At 45.8% G+C, this 19,336-nt stretch overlaps 1 protein-coding gene across 3 annotated transcripts; it reads left to right on the plus strand.

Moving 5' to 3' along the window:
• The first annotated feature begins 100 nt into the window (after window positions 1-100).
• On the plus strand, window positions 101-14,828 carry TMEM176B (transmembrane protein 176B). Of its 3 annotated transcripts, XM_080666437.1 has the most exons (8): window positions 101-236; window positions 793-909; window positions 10,268-10,476; window positions 12,139-12,249; window positions 12,614-12,670; window positions 12,887-13,111; window positions 14,028-14,147; window positions 14,516-14,828. In XM_080666437.1, the coding sequence occupies exons 3-8, from the start codon at window positions 10,273-10,275 to the stop codon at window positions 14,531-14,533; spliced, it is 735 nt and encodes a 244-aa protein (XP_080522563.1). In that variant the 5' UTR covers window positions 101-236; window positions 793-909; window positions 10,268-10,272; the 3' UTR covers window positions 14,534-14,828. The 3 variants fall into 3 exon arrangements, with proteins under 3 accessions (XP_080522563.1, XP_080522562.1, XP_080522564.1); XM_080666436.1 differs by lacking the exon at window positions 793-909 and having other exon boundaries at window positions 145-236; XM_080666438.1 differs by lacking the exon at window positions 793-909 and having other exon boundaries at window positions 145-236; window positions 14,079-14,147; window positions 14,516-14,674.
• Window positions 14,829-19,336: the final 4,508 nt, after the last annotated feature.

Genomic DNA, 19,336 nt, shown 5'->3' on the forward strand with positions numbered 1-19,336 from the left:
GTGTCTGTGTGTACTCTGCCGTCTCTAGCCACCTGATTATCTGCTTAAGACAGAACCCCCCAAGAAGGGCCCCTGCCCCAGCTGTTTTCTGGGAAGTTGTGACGCTGAAGGTCAGACCCTACCTCCTCTCCCCCTTCAGTCAGCTCTTCTCCCTCCCACTAGAAAGCAGGTCCTCAATTCCAGGCCAGCCTCTCCCAGCCCTGCTCTGTGGGGTGCCAACTCCCAGGGGACAGCAGGTGAGCAGGGTGGCCCCTCACTGCAGGATCTCTGTCTCTCTGAGTCCCCCAGACCAATCTCTAAAACCCCATTCTGTTTCACAGGATGCCATTCTCTCCCCATTCCTGGTTCCCATAGGATTGGCTGGGAGGGAGGGGGGCTGTGCCTGGCATGTGCCAGTGCCTCAAGCCTTTATTCTGGGTGGGGTGGCTGAGGCTCAGGTGGTTGGGTGGTGAAAGATTCCTCCAGAGTGGAGCCCAAAGTGGAGGGCCCAGGATGTGGCCTGGTCCTTTCTCCCCCGCTCCAGGGGATCCTGGTCCTTTCTCCCCTGCTCCAGCAGATCCTGGTCCCCTCTCCCCAGCTCCAGGGGATCCTGGCAGCAGGGAAGAGCCCATAGCCTGGAGACAGGGTGGTGTGGGTGGGGAATCTTCATGGGGCTGACCTGGTTTGGAGGAAGAGCAGGGGGCTAGGCTGATCTAGGAGTTGGCATGGGATGGGGTACCCAGGGGGCTCAGAGGGAGCTGGAGCTGAGGCATATTCAAGGCTGCGACATGATGCTGACACCCGGGCCTGCAGGGAAGTTGTTGGAATCCGAGCTGGACTTCCTTGCGTGCGTCTGTGAAAAAGTTGGAAGCTCCTTGTGTGTCTGCAGAATTGTCAACCACCTGTACTTTATACTTTAAAGGAGGCCAGGTAGGCGAGAGTGGACCTGCTCTCAAAAGCACATAGATACAAATGGGAAGACTTTAGGATTGCTGTGGTTGCTGCTGTTGAATAATATTATGATAGAAACAGTGATACTTAAGTAGGATGTCTGCTAGAATCACCCACAGAGGATTTCTTTTGGAACTAGGCAAGTTGATTCTAATGTGCATATGGAGAAGTAATCTAGCAAAAATGGCTGTGGAAAAAAATAATATTGGGGGGGGGTTGTTGTGAAATAGCTCAACTAAATATTAAACTCAATGGTCATAATTAAAATTTTGGCCATGGTGCATGACTCATCAGACACACCAATGGGTAGAATATCAAGATTAGAATAAACCTGAATTCCTATGACAATTTCCTTTTTGTTCAGGGAGCATTTTATTTTATTTTTTAAAATAATTTTTATGAGGAGAAACCAAGATGGCGGCATAGGTAAACACCTAAACTGCTGCCTCGCACAACAATTTCAAAACTACAACTAAAAGACAGAACGGACACCATCCAGAACCACAGGAAAGCTGGCTGAGTGAAAATTCTACAACTAGAAGGAAAGAGAAAAACTCACAGAGAATTGGAGGTACGGCAAAGGGGCTTTGTGCGCGCAGAGAGGAAGGGCGGCTGAGAGCCTGGCTGACTTTCTCTGGCGGAAGGGGGAAGGAAGCCTCTGACCGCACTGAACCCCAGTTCTGACTTCACTGAACCCCAGTTCCGGGCGAACCCCTGGGGACCCACGCTCTTACGGGGGGAGTCTGGACTCTCGGGAGGAGACTCGGGAGCCGGGGAAGGCGGAGGAGACTCGAGCTGGGAAAGGCAGAAGTCTGAAGGCGCACCCGGGCCAGTGCGCACAAAGGCTGCGGAGGTTGCCACAGGCTTTCCCTAGTGGAAGGGAGTCAGAGGATCCTGACTGCACTGAGCCCCAGTTCTGACTGCAGTGAACCCCAGTTCCAGGCGAGCCGCTGGGGACCCACGCTCTTGTGGGGGGAGTCTGGACTCTCGGGCGGAGACTCAGGAGCCGGGGAAGGCGGAGGACTGAAAGCGCACATGCGCGCAAGGGCAAGGCTGACAGGAAGCCAAGACTGAGACTCCACCCCATCCAAGATGTGCACAGAGGCTATTGCAATTTAGCAAGTCTAATCCTATAAGGCTGTCTCCAGCACCGAACTTCTCCCAGCATAGACACAGCTGATCCTTACAGCCAACTGGCCCGGAGGTCAATTCTTCCCAGTGATACCAACAACAATAAAGACTTAATTACAACAAGGCTGTACACACAGTCCACAAAGGGGTGCACCAAGAGTGTCCACCTCAGGTTAACTGGGGAAGCAGACCCACTGGGCCATATTGGAAACCTAGCACAAATATCTACCTTACCAACTCAGGGAATCAGTGAAAATGCGGGGTCAAAGAATCAGATCACAAACGAAAGAAATGGAGGAAAACAAACGACTGGATATAGAATTCAAAACCACGGTTATAAGACTTTTTAAGAATATCCTAGAAAAGGCCGATAAATATAACGAGACCCTCGAAGATATGAAAAAGGACCAACTAGAAATTAAACATACACTGACTGAAATAAAAAATATTATACAGAGACCCAGAAACAGAATAGAGGAACACAAGAATCAAGTCAAAGAATTGAAATACAAAGAAGCAAAAAACACTCAACCGAAAAAGCAAAAAGCAAAAAAAAAAATCCAAAAAGTTGAAGATAATGTAAGAAGACTCTGGGACAACTTCAAGCATACCAACATCAGAATTATGGGGGTGCCAGAAGAAGAGAGAGAGCAAGATACTGAAAACCTATTTGAAGAAATAATGACCGAAAACTTCCCCCACCTGGTGAAAGAAATAGACTTACAAGTCTAGGAAGCCCACAGAACCCCAAACAAAAGGAATCCAAAGAGGACCACACCAAGACACATCATCATTAAAATGCCAAGAGCAAAAGACAAAGAGAGAATATTAAAAGCAGCAAGAGAAAAACAGTTAATTACCTACAAGGGAGCACCCATACGACTGTCAGCTGACTTCTCAACAGAAACTATGCAGGCCAGACGGGAGTGGCAAGAAATTTTCAATGTGATGAATAGCAAGAACCTACAACCAAGATTACTCTACCCAGCAAAGCTATCATTCAGAATTGAAGGGCAGATAAAGAGCTTCACAGATAAGAAAAAGCTGAAGGAGTTCATCACCACCAAACCAGTATTATATGAAATGCTGAAAGGTATTCTTAAAGAAGAGGAAGAAGAAAAAAGTAAAGAGAAAAATTATGAACAACAAATACATATCTATCAACAAGTGAACCTAAAAATCAAGTGAATTAAAAACCTGAGGAACAGAATAATCTGGTGAATATAATAGAATCAGGGGCATAGAAAGGGAGTGGACTGATAATTCTCAGGGGGAAAGGGGTATGGGGGGTTCATGAAGAGAATGGACAAAAATCATACACCTATGGATGAGGACAGTGGGGGGGAGGTAAGGGCAGAAGGTGGGGTGGGAAATGGGTGGAGGGGAGCTATGGGGGGAAAAAGGAGAAATAATTGTAATAATCTGAATAAAGATTTATTTAAAAAAATAATTTTTATTTTTCAACTACAGTTGACATATAATATTGTATTAGGTTTATAACATAGTGATTAGACATTTATATAATTTATGAAATGATCACCCCAATAGGTCTAGTATCCATCTGACACCATATGCAGTTATTATAATAGGATTATTATTTTAAAATTTCACCTTAAACATTTTTTAATTGATTATAGAAACATCACTGAGAAAGAAACATCAATCGGCTGCCTCCTGCATGCCCCCGGGGATCGAGCCTGCAACCTGGGCATGTGCCCTAACTGGGAATCAAACCGTGATCTCCTGGTTCATGGGCAGACCCTTAACCACTGAGACACGCCTACCGGGCTATTACAATATTATTGACTCTATTCACTATGATGTACTTTACATCCCTGCGACTGTTTTTTAGATGGCAATTTGCATATCTTAATCCCTTCCAGTTTTTCACTCATTTCCCCTGCCCCTTTTCCATCTGGCAACCATCAAAATGTTCTCTGTATCTGTGAGTTTGTTTCTGTTTTGTTTGTTTATTGATTTTGTTTTTTTAGATTCTGTATATACATGATATAATATGGCATTTGTTTTTCTCTCTCTGACTTATTTTACTTAGCACAGTACCCTCTAGGTTGATCCATGTTGTTGTAGGTGGCAAAATTTCATTATTTTTTTTACTAGAGGCCTGGTGCATGAAATTTGTGCACGGGGCGGGGGGGGGGGGGGGAAATGGGCTGGTCTCCTCAGCCTGGCCTGCTCCCTCTTGCAGTCCGGGACTCCTGGCTCCTAACAGCTCATCTGCCTGCCTGCCTGATTGCCCTTAACCACTCTGCCTGACTTCCTGATAGCCCCTAACCATGGGTGGCTGCCTGGGCCTGGGGCCGTCCCTCCCTCCCTCGCAGCCTTGGGTGGGCAGATGGCTGCGTAGACTGGGGGTCGTCTCTCCCTCCCTCCTTCGCAGCCTTGGGCAGGCAGCTGCCTGGGCCGGGGTCTGTACCTCCCTTCCTCCCTCGCTCTCAGCCTTGGGTGGGCCAGTGGGTGTCTGCAGCCCCGGCTTGGTCCAGAAGGATGGAAGGAGGTCTGGAACAATTTCCAGCCTATCTAATTAGCATATTACCCTTTTATTATATAGGATTGCTGAGTAATATTCCATTGTGTATATGTACCACCTCTTCTTTATCCATTTGTCTATCCATGGACACTTAGATTGCTTTCATATCTTGACTATTGTAAATAATGCCACAATGAACATAGGAATGCATATGTCTTTTCAAATTAGTGTTTTGGGTTTCTTTGGGTAAATATCCAGAAGTGGAATTGTTGGATCTTTCTTTGTCTCTTGTGATAGCCTTTGTTATAGACTTTGTAGGTATTACTACTCCAGCTTTTTAAAATTGCCATTTGCATGACATAATCTTTTTTCATCCCTTTACTTTTAGTTTGTGTGTGTCTTTCAATCTGAAGTGAGTCTCTTGTAGGCAGCATATGTATTGGTCTTGTTTTATTATCCATTCAACCACCCTATGTCTTTTGATTAGAACATTTAATCTATTTACATTTAAGTAATTACTGATAGGTATGTAGTTATTGCCATTTTATTATTCATATTTTTTAATCTTTTTGCTTCTTCTTCTTGAAGAAGTTCCTTTAAGATTTCTTGTAATACTGGTTTGGTGGTGATTAACTCCTGAAGCTTTTTCTTGCCTGGGAAGCCCTTTATCTCTCCTTAATTCTAAATGCTAGCTTTACTGGAAGAGTAATCTTGGTTGTAATTCCTTTCTTTTCATCACTGAATATTTTGTGCCAATCCCTTCTGGCCTGCAAAGTTTCTGTTGAGAAATTGACAGTCTTATGGGAGCTCCCTTGTATGTAATTAACTGCTTTTCTCTTGCTGCTTTTAAGATTCTCTCTTTGTCTTCAACCTTTGGCATTTTAATGATGTGTCTTGGTGTGGGCCTCTTTGGGTTTCTCCAATTTGGGACTCTCTGCTTCCTGGACTTGTATGTCTATTTCCTTCACCAAGTTAGGGAAGTTTTCTTTTTTTTTATATTTTTATTGATTTCAGAAAGGAAGGGAGAGGTAGAGAGAGATCGAAACATCAATGATGAAAGAGAATCATTGATCGGCTGCCCCCTGCATGCTCCCCATTGGGGATCAAGCCTGCAACCCAGGCATGTGCCCCGACCAGAATTGAACCCAGGACCCTCCAGTCCACAGGCTAACACTCTATCCACTGAGCCAAACCAGCTAGGGCTAAGTTAGGGAAGTTTTTTGTCATTATTTCTTCAAATATGTTCTCAATCCCTTGCTCTCTTGTTTCTCTATGATATGAACGTTGTTATACTTGATGTTGTTCACAGGTCCCTTTAACTATCCTCATTTTAAAAAATTCTTTTTTTTTTTTTGCTGTTCTGATTGGGTGTTTCCCAATACCTTGTCTTCCAAATCACTGATTTGATCCTCTGCTTCATCTTATATACTGTTGATTCCCTGTAACATATTCTTCATTACAATTATTGTATCTTTCATTTCTTACTGATTCTTTTTTATGTTTTCTATCTCCTTTTTAATGTTTCATAACCCTTTGTTAAAGTTCTCACTAAGTTCATTGAACATCATTGTAAACAGTGTTTTGAACTCTGTATCTGGTAACTTGCTTGTCTCCATTTTGTTTAGTTATTTTTCTGAAGTTTTGTCCTGTTCTTTCATTTGGAACATGTTTCTTTATGTCCTCATATTGACTGCCTCCCTGTGTTTGTTTCTATGTATTAGGTAGAGCTGCTATGTCTCCCAGTGTTGGTAGAGTGGCCTTATGAAATAGGTGTCCTATGGGGCCTAGTGGGGTAATCTACCTGGTCACTTGATCCAAGTGCTCCAGGAGTATTATCTTGTGTGGGCTGGGTGTGCCCTCCTAGTGTAGTTGAGCCTTTATTGCTGTTGGCATGTCAATGGGAGGGATTGACACTCACGCTGATTGACTGTGAGGATTGGCTGTGACTACAGCTGAGTTGCTGTTGTGCAGGGGCTGATATCATGGAGCATGATTTACTTTAGTGAGGCTCTGGTGCCTGCAAAGTCCTGCCTTTTGGTGTGTCATTTGTGGAGGTGGTTGTGTGGTGCTTTAGTGTGGTCTGAGATGGCCACCAGGTTTGTTGGTTCTGGGGCCTCTTGGGAGGGGTTCTGGTTCAGGCAAGGTCAGTGGCTGCCTGTGCCCTGCCCAGGGCCACCTGGTATGAGCTACAAAGTGACCTACAGGTAGTTGCTGCCTTTGCTGAGATTGGAGGTGCCTGGGAGAGGCTAAGCTATGAACCAAGGCTGGCTGCCACTAGTGCCAGGCTTGGGTTTGCTTAGTAAGAGATACAGGGCATGCTTGGTCATTCAAGTTGGGTGGTGTCTCAGGGAATCACCAGGATGTGGTGAACAGCATGAACCAGGTTGATGGAGACTCAGAGATGGTACCCACTTTCTGGCTCTGTGGGTGGGGGTCTCAGTAAAGGAACAATGGCCTCTGCCAGCACTTCTGTCTGGGAGAAAGATGCCCCTTTAATCCTTGTCCTGAAGCCAGATAATTCACTTCATCCCTGTATATCCCTCACTTTTTGAGCTGCTGCCCCAGCACTGGAGCTCAGAGTGAGTCAGAGTAAGTCTGTGCACAGGCCCTTTAAGAAGAACTGCATGGGGCTTCAGCAGCCTCCATCTCCCTTAGTCTCAATCTCCACTGGTTTTAACAGCCAGAAGTTATGGGGACTTCTCTTCCCAGCACTGGAACTCTGGGATTGGGGTCCTGATGTGGGGCTGGGACTCCTCACTCTTCAGGGGGAACATCCATGGCTGAGATATCCCTCTTGCCAGAGGTCTTATCCAGCATCTAGAAGGGTTCAGGAATCTGGAGAAGTGGCTGAGGTAAATTAATCAAGAGTTCAGAGATGAAACAAATTTGGAAGGCATTTTGGGGAGCCAGAGGAGACTTAGCTAAAGAAACCAAGTACTCCTGTCTCTCTGGACCCCTTGCTTTTTATTAACACAAATTGTCCTAAAGCAAGGTAGATATACATATCAAAGGTAAGTTGGGTATACAGCAGGCATTGTTAGATTAGGGGAACTGCCTTTGGCTGTTCAGGTGTTTGGCCAGCAGGAGGCAATAACATGTAGATTGAAATGCCCTCAGCTGTCTGGCAGCAAGCAATCATCTATGCAAATTTTTAGGTGTGAGGAAATGCCCTTAGCCATTTCCAACAGGCAATAATATGTAGATTCAGCTCTGCTGAATACCCAAGTTCCATCAACCTTTTGATTAAACTTCTTGCATTTATGACATGCTGGAATTAGCTTCCAGCATCCTCTGGATTTTAAACTGCCACATGTGGGTGTGGGACCAGCCCATCTGTGTCTCTGCCCCTCCTACTAGTCTCGATGTGGCTTCTTCTGTACATTCTTATTATAGGACTTCCATTCAGGTAGACTTCAAGTGGTTCTGAATGATGGTTGTTCTGTAGTTAGTTGTAACTTTGGTGTGGACGTGGGAGGAGGTGAGTGCAGCCTTTACATATACCACCATCTTGAACAGAAGTCTCCCAAATAGCAGAAAGGACTTCTTGATGTTAATGAGAAGCTACATGAATTGGTGGGCAATTGATCCAGACTGGACATAGAGAAAACGGAAATGAATATGATTCACTAATCCATTCCAGAGAAACTTGAGTCCAGGTTCACACAGGGACAGGCACAAAGATGTTCATTACAACAGCAGGTTAGGGGCAACAGGGTGCCCATCATTTTGTCAACAAAAAGATTGGCAACAAATCCAGTGCAAACAGGTGTCCTCAACCAGGGGTGTGGTGAAAGGAGAAACTTTATTCTGAAGAACAGCTTGCAAAACAGGGAAGTGCAGCCTCTGGTGGAAACCGAAAGTGAGCTCTCAGGGGAGCATTTAAATCGATGGAAGAAAGATGATATATTCCACAGACAGAACATACCCTTCAGATGTTAACCATCTGAAAAAAGAAACCCAACCCATGTCTTCCAACTGACAAGAAATAGTTCTGATGGATCAACATCACTGAAAGCCTAAAACCACTTAGAAAACACACAAAAAAGAATTCCTTTATCATCTTGAAATGGGACATTCTTTTTGCATAAGTATGATGCACCCCCCAAAAAAAAAAGATGGAAAACTTTGATTGCATGAAAATATAAGCAAGGTCCAAAAATAAATCACAGATTGTAAAGAAATATTTGTAACTCATGTCACAGATGGTAATTTTTTTTGGACACGCAATAAAACTCCTATACAGACGAAAACAAAAAGTAAACTGAAGAGGAAACAGGGTCTGAATGGAGCACTCACAACAGAAGAATGAAAATGGCTCTTAAACATATGAAGAGATGACCAACCTCACTCATCACAAGATAACCACAGATTAGTCACAGAAAGCAGCTCAGAGGTTGCCTGGGGCCAGGGTTGGGGGCTGACTGGAGAGGGGACCATTAGGGAACTTTTGCAACATAGAAATGCTCTATATCTTTATTGTAGTTGTGGTTTCATAAATGTACAAATTTGTCAAAAGTAGTTGATATATACATTTAGAAGGGAGCATTTTATTGGATAAAACTGATTAAAATCTACAATGCAATGTAATTTTCCTGATATATAGTGGAAAAAGATTCAACAGTTTGCTGACACCTTCTGCTGGCTATGGGTAGGGGCAGTGAGCACTCTTCACTTTGCTTCTGCATGGGGATTGCATGTACATTCCCATTGACCTGCCAATTCCATGTTGTGTGTGAGAAAAAATAAATGACTATGTATAGGGGAGTGCTTAAAAAATTATGATGCATTCAGACAATGGGATGCTATGCAGCTATACAAATTAGTGAAGAAGCATTTTGTAGACTGATGCAGGATTATTTTGAATTGGTTCTGGGAACAAATCACTGTGTAGTATAGTGTGTGTAGTATCCTGCCCTTTGTGGGAAAAGAATATTTTTACATGCTTTTATATGCAAAAAATGTCACTGTAGGAAAATGCCATCTGGAAGGCAACTAGGTGGCTGTGAGAGAAAGAAGGGAGAGAGGTATACCCTTTCATGTCTTTTGAAATTTTTAACCATATGAAACTATTATGTTTAAACACACAGTTGACTCTCAAACAATGTGGGGTGTAGGAGCACTGATCTCTGGTGCAATTGAAAATCCACATATAATTTTTGACACCCCAAAACTTAACTAAGAGCATACTATTGACCAGAAACCTTACCAATAACAGAAGCAGTCGATGAACAAATATTTTGTATACTACATGTATTATATATGCTCTATTCTTACAATAAAGTAAGCTAAAGAAAAGGAAATGTTATTAAGAGAATCATAAGGGAGAGAAAATACATTTACAGGGTTAATTGAAAAATACATTCTGAATATGGGTGGACCCACGCAGTTCAAACCCTGGTTGGTCAAGGCTCAGCTGCACATACTAACTCACTGAAATAAATAATACAGATTCCTTTCTTTGTCCAACCCAAGACCCAGACAAATTGTGTTAGGCCATTCTGGGGAGAGGCCCAGGAAAATATGTGCAGAGCTCCCGAGATGATTTGCATTTGCAGCCCAGATCAAGGTCACTGTGACATTGATGCTGGCACTGGGAAGAGCTTGGGATCGTGATAAAAAAAACAGTAGGCTGTTTTCTCTACTTTTCTTCATGCAGTGTATTCCTTATTATCTCACCCAGTTCCCAGACCTCATTTCTGTATATCTTCTCCCCAACAGGCAGGATGGCCCAAAGCATGGTGACTGTGAATGGGGTCGACGTGGCCTCTGTGCTGTCCCAGCCCACCCACATCAACATCCACATCCACCAGGAATCGTTTTTGACACAACTGCTAAAAGCTGAGGGCTCCCTGAAGGAGTTCTTCATTGGCCCTCGGGACACTGGCCCTCCCATGCCCAGGATAAACTATGGGCCACTGGCAGGAGGGGTAAGAGTGGGCTGGAGAGGCGGGCAAGCCAGGAGACGAAGACAGTAATTCTCCTTCTTCAATAGGATGCAAAAAAGGAAATGGGTCTAGTTCCCATGAGGACTCCCTATTTGTATCCCATCTTGTTTGGGTAAAGAAGGTTTGGAAGTTTCTCCATGGAAAAGGAATGAAGGAACTCTTCTTTGGTGCAGCGGGGCAGTCCCAGCCAGAGGTGGGGTTGGGGTCTGGGGGCAGATCCCTGAAGCTGTTCATTTTAATGAACCTCTATGGGCTGAGGCCTGCAGATAAGGCCACGTGATAGGCACTTTGGGAGAGAATCCTGGGGCTATACAACTTGCAAGTGCTCAGCACCCACCAAAGGATCAGGCAACTACAGAAATGCTTAGAATTAAAGGTAGATCAGGTGATGTCTTTGGGAGGCAGGGAGATGTCCTGCAGGAGTTGGCACCTGACTTAGACCTTGAATGGAGAAGAAGTGGGTTTAGACAGATAGTGGAAGAAAAGGAACTGTAGGAGAAGAGAATGGCCAGAGCAAAGAAGCCAGAGTGCACAGGGCAAGTTCTGGCAGAGTAAAGAGAATGGTTCAACCGAGAATGTAGACCACAGGGCTGAGAGCCCGAGTGGCAGGTGAGGAGCCCATCCTGAATCAGCTTCGATAGCAGAAGGGCTGTGGGTAGATTCTGAGCAGGAACCTGGGCTTTAGGCTGCCTCACAGCCAGGAGCTGTCCAGGCAAGAAGTGTGGAGGGTCTGCATCTGTGTGATCATGGCAGCAATGATGAGGAAAGAGCACAGTCCAAATCCTTTGTGGATGGGATCTCCACGACTTGGGAGTGAATAGGCTTGGATTACACGGGAGGAGAGGAATCTAAGAACATGCTGAGACTTGGAATGTGGGTGACCAGGAGGTTGGAGCCCTGGAAGTCAGGAGAGGCAGGCATCGGGAGTGCGAGTGGGGTGTGGGATTCAGATGTGACAATTCTGAGATGCTGGCAGGGCATGCAGGCGGTAATGTCCAAGATGCTGTGATAATTGGGTTCTCCAGGAAGCAGACATGAGTCGGAGTTAGGTGTGCATAGGTTTACTGGGGTCCAACCACCTATGAAACAAAAAGAGAGAGGGCAGGATTGGTCAGGGGGAGACATCAGACTATGGTGTAGACCTGACAGGTCTCTGCCAGCCTAGTGGGCAGCTGGGGAGCACAGACTGCCCACTACTTAGTTCCCTGCTAGGTGGAAATGGCTCTGCACCACCTCCTTGCTTAACCATGGTCTGTGATTGTGCCTTTGGCAGCAAAAGATGAGGGGACCTGAAGGAGCTGACCCCTGTAATCTGTGAGCCAACCACAGTCCTTTCTTGCAGGGGGTCTTTGCAGCCCTAGACAGGATTATGGAATCCCCAAGGGAAAACCATCAGGTAGGATGACAAAGTATGGTATTTAGGAAAAAGAAATGAAGGACAAAAGCCTGGCATGTCAGAGGGATTGGGGAGAACCAGGACATGCTGCCTCATGGATGTTAAGGGAACAGAACCTTCCAGAATCACAGCTACAGAGAGGTCAGGACAGAGGAAAAGGAGAGGAAAGGCATCTATTAGGAGCTGGGTGGCTGCTTCTGGGTATGTGGGCTCATTGGAAGGGGTCTGACATTTTCCCTGTCTTGCAGGTGACCCAGATACTGCTGGGGGCTGTGAGCTGTGCCTTTGGAGTGTTTCTGTACTTTGGGCCCTGGACTGAGCTGCGTGGCTCAGGCTGCGCATTTTGGGCAGGGTCTGTGGTAAGTTAAGGAAGTGATTGTGAACTCAGTGGGAGGCAACTGGTTATGGGCCAGGATAGACATTCCTTTGGGTCTGAGTCAGGGTTTTGGGGAAAAGACCAATGACCGGGAGTCCAAATGCCCTTTGCCAAGAGGAAGCTTCTTAGGGGGTGACCAAAACCCTCCCACTCTCCATTTTTCTCGTTAAGGCAATGTTGGAAAGGGTGGGACAGTTGTATGGAGTCCGGTCCATCTGCTAGGTGTCTTTGCCTATCCTTTGGATCATGTTTCAAACTGGCTGTTGTGGGAACTGTTGGGGGAAGGGTGGTGTCAGAGATCGCTTCAGGAGAGTAACTAGGAGGCCTTTTCTGGTGTCTTCTCTCAGGCTATTATAGCAGGAGTTGGGACCATTGTCCATGAGAAGCAGCGGAGCATACTTTCAGTGAGTCGGGTCCCCATTGCCCCACCTTATCCCCTGCCCCCTTCTGGTTTTCTGCTCCTCTCCCCTTTGGGTCCCACTATCCTGAGATTTTTCCTGGAGGGCTGGGAAGGGTTTCCTGGGCCAGGAAGCTGGGGAAGAGGAGACAGGTTTGAGGCCAGGACCCCACAGCTTTGCCATCAGCAGAGAGAGTCTGCATCCTGAACCTCTCTCTTCTAGGGCTGGGTGTCAGGCCTGCTCACCCTGGCTGGCATTGGCACGGCCGTGGCTGTCGTTGTCTTCTGTGTGAAGAGCATAACTTGGGAAAGTGACGACCTCTTCAGCTCCCTGTGTGATCGCCCAGCCCCTGCCACCACAACCACTGATTACAAATGGAGGTGGAGAAGCTACCGAAACTCAGATTGGCTGGAGGATCAGTGTAAGATCTCTATGCAGTTACTGAAGGTGAGAACGGGGAGTCTTTACTTCCAGGGACCCATCATAGACATTTGTTGTTAAGGAACTGGGCACTGGAGGGCAGAGATGTAGGCTCTTTGAGCTTGGACCTCATCCTAGGTCTTTGGTTCAGGTTTTAGCTTAAGCTGAAGTCATTTCTCAGACCCTCCTGGCATGAATATTTCCTGAATCAAAGCTGATGAGAGGCAAAGTGGAGACTTTCAGGAGTGGGTGTCATGGGCCACTCATCTGTCTTTTCTAGTGGGTGGGTGTTCCTGTTATCTGCTGCTGCATAGCACACCTCTCTCAAATGCAGTGGCTTAAATCTACAGGTTATCACAACTTCTCACAGTCTGTGGGTTGAGTGGGCTCAGATGGGCAGTCCTCACTTGGGTTTTCTCATGAAGTCACAGTCAGATGTCATTTGGGGGATGAAGTCATCTGATGGCTGGACGGGGCTGGACATCTACGTTGGTGCACGCCCATGGCACTCAGCTGGGCGCTCAGCTGGGACTGTCAGGCAGAGAGCCTGCAGTGGCTTGGGCTTCTCATAGTATGGTAACTAGGTTCCAACTCAGAGCATCTCACAGTGAGCACTCCAAGAGATAGGAATGGAAGCTGCCAGGCCAGTTAAGGGTTAACCTATAATTGGCATAGTGTAATTTCCACGGTATTTTATTGGTCAGAGCAATCACAGGTCCTTCCACATTGTAGGGGGTAGAGAAATAGACTGCACCTCTTCATAGTGGGTGGTAAGGTCACATGGCAGACAAGCAAATGGGGTGGAATCTGCTTTGGTGGGAAGAAATAGTTAGTTGAGCAGAGTCTGATTCCTTTGGTGGAAAGAGATAATTAGGTGGTACTCAGAGCAGAATCAGAGAAGTGGACTCCTGATTCTAATTTTTTTTTCTTCCCTTATCTCCAGAACTTGTTCCTAGGAATCCGTATTTTGCTCCTGGCTGTCTGTGCCCTACAGGTCATTGTATCCTTGGCTTCCCTAAGCCTGGGCCTTCGAAGCTTGTGTGGCCAGAGCTCTCAGCCCATGGTGAGCTGTTAGGGAGGCACTGGGGCAGAGTGGTCCCTGTTGATGAGGCCCTGGGAACAGAGAGGAACATGGGGCCGGGAACATTGCTTCTCAGAGGTCATGCTCCACCTTCTGCAACCTCTTCATAGGGCTGGGCTTTGCCCTTGGCTATCTGGGGAATGTGACCCATCACTGGGCCCTTCACCTCTCCATACCCTCATTTACTCTCATTCTCCCACTTTCCCTTCCCTTGTGTTCTAGATCTTTGTCCAGCACCCCTTCCTCTGTTACCTTTCCCTTCCTCTCCTTTTCCTGATTTCAAGTTCTGTGAAGCTGCCTCTGCCCTATCCTTTTCTCTCCAGGAGTTGACTCCTTCCTGTCTGTTTTAGGGTGAGGAAGAATCCTAGAAGAAGCTACTGGGGGAGAATTCAGTGCCAACCTCCCCCTCCAAGGAGAAGACCACACCTTCCATGGTCCAGTGAGTGACCAGAGACCCCGCCTGGACCCCCGCTGTCCCTCCAGAGTAGCTCAGGGCCTGTGGAGACCATAGCATACTCTCCCAGGGCCCCTCACTGCCCTGTCCCTCATACTTGTCTCTCCTTGACCACTGTCCAGCCCCTCTTCTTTTCCTCACCATCCTCACCCCAGTGTCCTTAATTCAGTGAAGGCTGATTAAACAGAAACAATAATAACAAATACTTTAAAACAACAAGAATGTGGTCTCTTTTTGTTTAAGAAAGGTGTGCCATGAAAGGCCTTTCTCTGTGTTGATACCTGTGGAATTACATGAGAGCTGATCTGTGACATGGAAACAAGGACCCAATCAGACAAAATTGACTGCTTTTTATGACATTCAATGTAAAGTGAAAATTACTCTCATATACTTAGAATTTTTTTGCCTACTGAGGTTGTCTTTAGGAATCTGCAACCTTGACCTGTGGGATTTACAGAACTATGTGAAGCATGGAACAAAATTTTCCCCTAATTTAGCTTCCTTCCTCTCCCTCCCTCCCTCCCTCCCTCTGTCTTGCCTCCCTCCCTTCCTTCTCCTTCCCTCCCCCCTCCCTTGCAGCTATATTAGTGTTGTTTCTCTCTCTCTACACACACACACACACACACACACACACACACACACACACACACACACACACGCCTATTATCATTCCTCACTTTCATTGTAAATGATATGATCAATTTGTTTTTCACCCTTTTCATTCTCTTTACACATAGATACTGTTAATGTAAGAAACATTCAAACCTGTAAAGATTTTTTGTGAATTTATTTGAGCCAAACTGTTGAGAATTGCCGGGAAGCAGAATCTCGACAGATTGAGATAATGATCTGGAGAATGGCAGTTTTGCACCTTATACATTACAATCAAAAGAGGAGGCGTGAGTGGGTTACATGAAGCTCATTGGTGATAGATTAGGGAGGTGGGAGAAAGCAAAGCAGGGAAACCTCTGGGATTGGATAAAAAGTAAAATGATAAACACATACTTCTTTTACTTAGGTGGGTGCAGGATAGTTAACAGTCAACAATTAACTCCATAACAATGAGGAGATGTGTGGTCTCCACAGAGTGGTGCTTCTGCTTCAAGGGGTCCAGAAAAAGGAAAATTACTTTGACATTCCAATGAGATGTTATCATAGATGCAAAAAGAGAATAGACAGGTTCAGTTAAGGTAGAGATTGACCTTTGTCAGGGAAGATACCAGCCTAGGACATGACTACACACCATAAACTGCTTTTTAGTTAAAAAAATTTTAATTTCAGAACATCCTTTGCGGTTATTGTAGGTCTCTGAGTTACACAGGCCTTCCCTAAGCTTGTCAGGTTAGCATGTGACTCTTTTTTGTCCAAAATACATATGTAAATATGAAGATGTAAGGATTTCTGAAGGGTAGGAAAGCAGGTTATAGTCTGTAGAATTAAGGTGTGACAGATTCTGTTCCTGAGTCCAACATAGCAAGCAGCCTTGCATCTCCATTGTGACTTTGAAATCTCCGTGAGGCAGGTTTTATTACTTAGCAGACCCACAGGGGAAGAACTGGTCTCAAAGCCACCTGGCCCAGAGCCCCACCTTTACCCGAGCATAATACAGACTCAGAGGCTGTGCTGACAGACTGGGCATGGCCTTGAGTGGGGTGGCGGTGGTGGGGGGTGGGTAAGTGGGGGTGGGTGGGTGGGGGGGGGCAGATTTGAGAGTGGAAGGCCCAGAGTGTCTCCTCAGGGCTCCCAGTGGCATAGCCCTTAGAGATTTGTACACGAGCTTGTGTAACGAAAGGTCGCAGACATGAAGCAGAAATACTTCAGAGTATTGGGGCAGTAAACAGGGGTTTTAAACAGCAGTTGGCAAATTACAGCCTGAGGATTAACTCTGTTTGCCACCTATTTTGGTAAATAATGTTTTATTGAACATAGCCACAGGCACTTGTTTATGCATTGTCTACACTACAAGGGCAGAACTGAGTAGTCTTAAGAGAGACCAAGTGGCCCTGGCCTATGCTGTTCAGTGGTTAGAGCGTCGGCCTATGCATAGAAAGGTCTTGGGTTCCATTCCAGGTCAAGGGCACGTATCTACCTTAGTTTCAGGCTCAATCGATCACCAGCCTGGTCAGGGCATGTGCCGGAGACAACCAGTAATGTGTTTCTCTCTCCCCCTCCCACTCTGAAAATCAATGGAAAAAATGTCCTCGGGTGTGAATGACCAAAACAATAACAACAACAAAGAAATAAAAAGACAAGCAGGGCAGTAGCAAAGATACTGGAAAGAGGAAGCATCTTTATTTTCTTCTTTAGAAATCAGAAATTAATGCTATTAATTTCTGTGCTCCAGAGTTTCCAAGCAAGTCCTTTTATGGCCAGATCAGTTGGAAATTATTTTAATTTTTCATTCTAGTAAGTAAATGTCAACTTGTCCCCCCACCCCCTTTTTTTGGTTGTTTTTGCATGAAATGGTCTCTTACTGTTGGAGTCTGGCAATTTCTTATTTTTCCTCTAAAGTTTCTAAGTCTCTGAGGAAAGATGTTCTCCCCCCGTCCCCCCCACCCCCACTTTCTGGCTCCTTGCCCTCTTCTTCCTCATCCTGTGAATTTCCTTCCAAGTTTCTGAATCTTCGTTTTTCTTATTTGTAGGACATCAGGTGTCATGCCCCCTTCCCTGGCTTTTGTTTACTTAGAAAAACCAACCTCTAGTTGTCTATTTGCACAACTCAGTCTTGGTGGCAAAGCTGTATATATACAGATGAAAATGACTCACGACCCTGACACGGGGTTAGGCAATAACCCCAAACCTATGTATATATAATATGTTTTCTGAAGAATTTAAAACCATTCAGAGTATAAACAGGAAATGGTTCTAGTTTTCTTTTCTCACCACTGTTTTGACCTGGTATGGGGACACTGTTCAGAGGGCACCAGCTGGTCAAGGCTGCCCTGAACCTGGGAACCCTTATCAGTCTCTGAGCCTGGGAATCGTAATCAGGCCAAGACACCATGAGTGGGTGCAAGGACACACGGTGCACTGTGCCCTTCTGCAACCCAAATGATTGATGGCACTGTTGGCCACTAGCCTTCTTTGTCTCTGGAGTAACATACAGGTCACTGACCAGAAGGACTGTGTGTGAAGAAGTCGGCTAGACAGAGCAGATAGAGCTGGGCAGCACAGAGCTAGAGAGAGCTCAGAGAAGACAGGCACAGAGAATGCAGCTCCTATGTGTGCAGGATAGGCTACCGAGCTCAGAGAGAGCTGAGAGCTGATATGGCTTCTATGTAAGGCGGTGAGTCTGGGCAGCATGTGGCTGCTCAGATACTAAATGTGGGTACAGAGATTAAAGTTAGCCAGTGTCTGGCTGCCTGCCTGTATGGACTTTGCTGTAAAGAATTGTCTTGTCTGATAGCTATGTGGCCACTGGCTTCTGCAATAAAGACTCATTCTTATATACCTTCTGTATATATACACAGGTCAATTCTCATGGCTTCTCTGGTTGCCCCTCCGCCAAGAATTGACCTGTTTCTCTGACCGGAGGTCCAGCCCCAGGCAGGGGGGCTTGGACCCAATACCTGTAACTAGTGAGCAGAAGATAAAGGAGGAACTTGGACTAAGTTCCCAACAGTTAGTACAGTGGGCAGGGTTCATAAAGGACCTGCCCTGTGCTTGGCGTAGTCGAATGGGAGAATTTAGAATACATGGACTCTGAACAACTCAGAGCAGCAGTGCTTGTGCAGAGCTCTTGCGTGCTTTGACATTTGGGTTTTGTAAACTCCCTACTTCAATTGGATATTGGGTCCTTCACCATCAGGACCAGATTCCAGACTCCACAGCTTGGTCATTAAAATGGTCTCAGGTTTGGTGTTCAAAACGCAGTCCTGTTCATTTTAAAAACTGCAGTCATCAGCCTGGCTAGTGTGGCTCAATTGGTTGAGCGTCATCCCATGCACCAAGAGGTTACTGATTCAACTCTTTTTTTAAAAAATTTCTTTATTGATTAAGGTATCACATATTTGTCCTCACCCCCCATTCCCATCCCAAACCCCTCCCCACACATGCCCCCACCCCCCTGTTGTCTGTGACCACTGGTTAGGCTTATATGCATGCATACAAGTCCTTTGGTTGATCTCTCCCCCTTCCCCCCACCCTCCCCTACCTTCCCTCTGAGGTTTGACAGTCTGACCGATGCTTCCCTGTCTCCGGGTCTGTTATTGTTCATCAGTTTATGTTGTTCATCATTTCCCCTAGATGAGTGAGATCATGTGATACTAGAAATACACTTATAAGAACCGAAAATGGGACAAGCAATAATGGTTGTGCTGAGAGGCAAATGAATCAGTCTGTAGTGAGTTTCTTTCTGGGCCAACAGTTCTTTTGAGTCCCAATTTCAATATCAAACAGTTCCTTATGTGTACATGTCAGCAATGATATTTCAGTTCTGGATGGTGGACAAATGGTGGTAATGCAGGTCGGACCCTCTCTGATTTGGTCCTGGGCAACCTGCTGTGATGCACAGCTGCTGACTGCTAGTATGGCAAGGCGTCGTCAGCGTCTTCCATCTCTGGACTATTTCTCTTCTGTCTTCAAGGCTGGAGCAGTCCTATCAATTCCTCTCTGTTGCAGGACTCCACATGGTCTTGGAGGTGTTTTCTGAAAATATACAAACATATTCTCGACCAAAAGTTAATAAAGGAATCTTTTCTATAAATTTGACTTGGGA

Source organism: Plecotus auritus, assembly GCF_963455305.1.
Source record: "Plecotus auritus genome assembly, chromosome: 4".
In the NCBI taxonomy this organism is placed as follows: Eukaryota; Metazoa; Chordata; class Mammalia; order Chiroptera; family Vespertilionidae; genus Plecotus; species Plecotus auritus.

Coding starts and splice junctions, on each gene's coding strand:
- TMEM176B (XM_080666437.1), top strand. CDS start 10,273: ATGGCCCAAAGCATGGTGACTGTGAATGGGGTCGACGTGGCCTCTGTG. Junction 12,250..12,613: donor CATTTTGGGCAGGGTCTGTG/GTAAGTTAAGGA, acceptor GTCTTCTCTCAG/GCTATTATAGCAGGAGTTGG. Junction 12,671..12,886: donor AGCAGCGGAGCATACTTTCA/GTGAGTCGGGTC, acceptor TCTCTCTTCTAG/GGCTGGGTGTCAGGCCTGCT.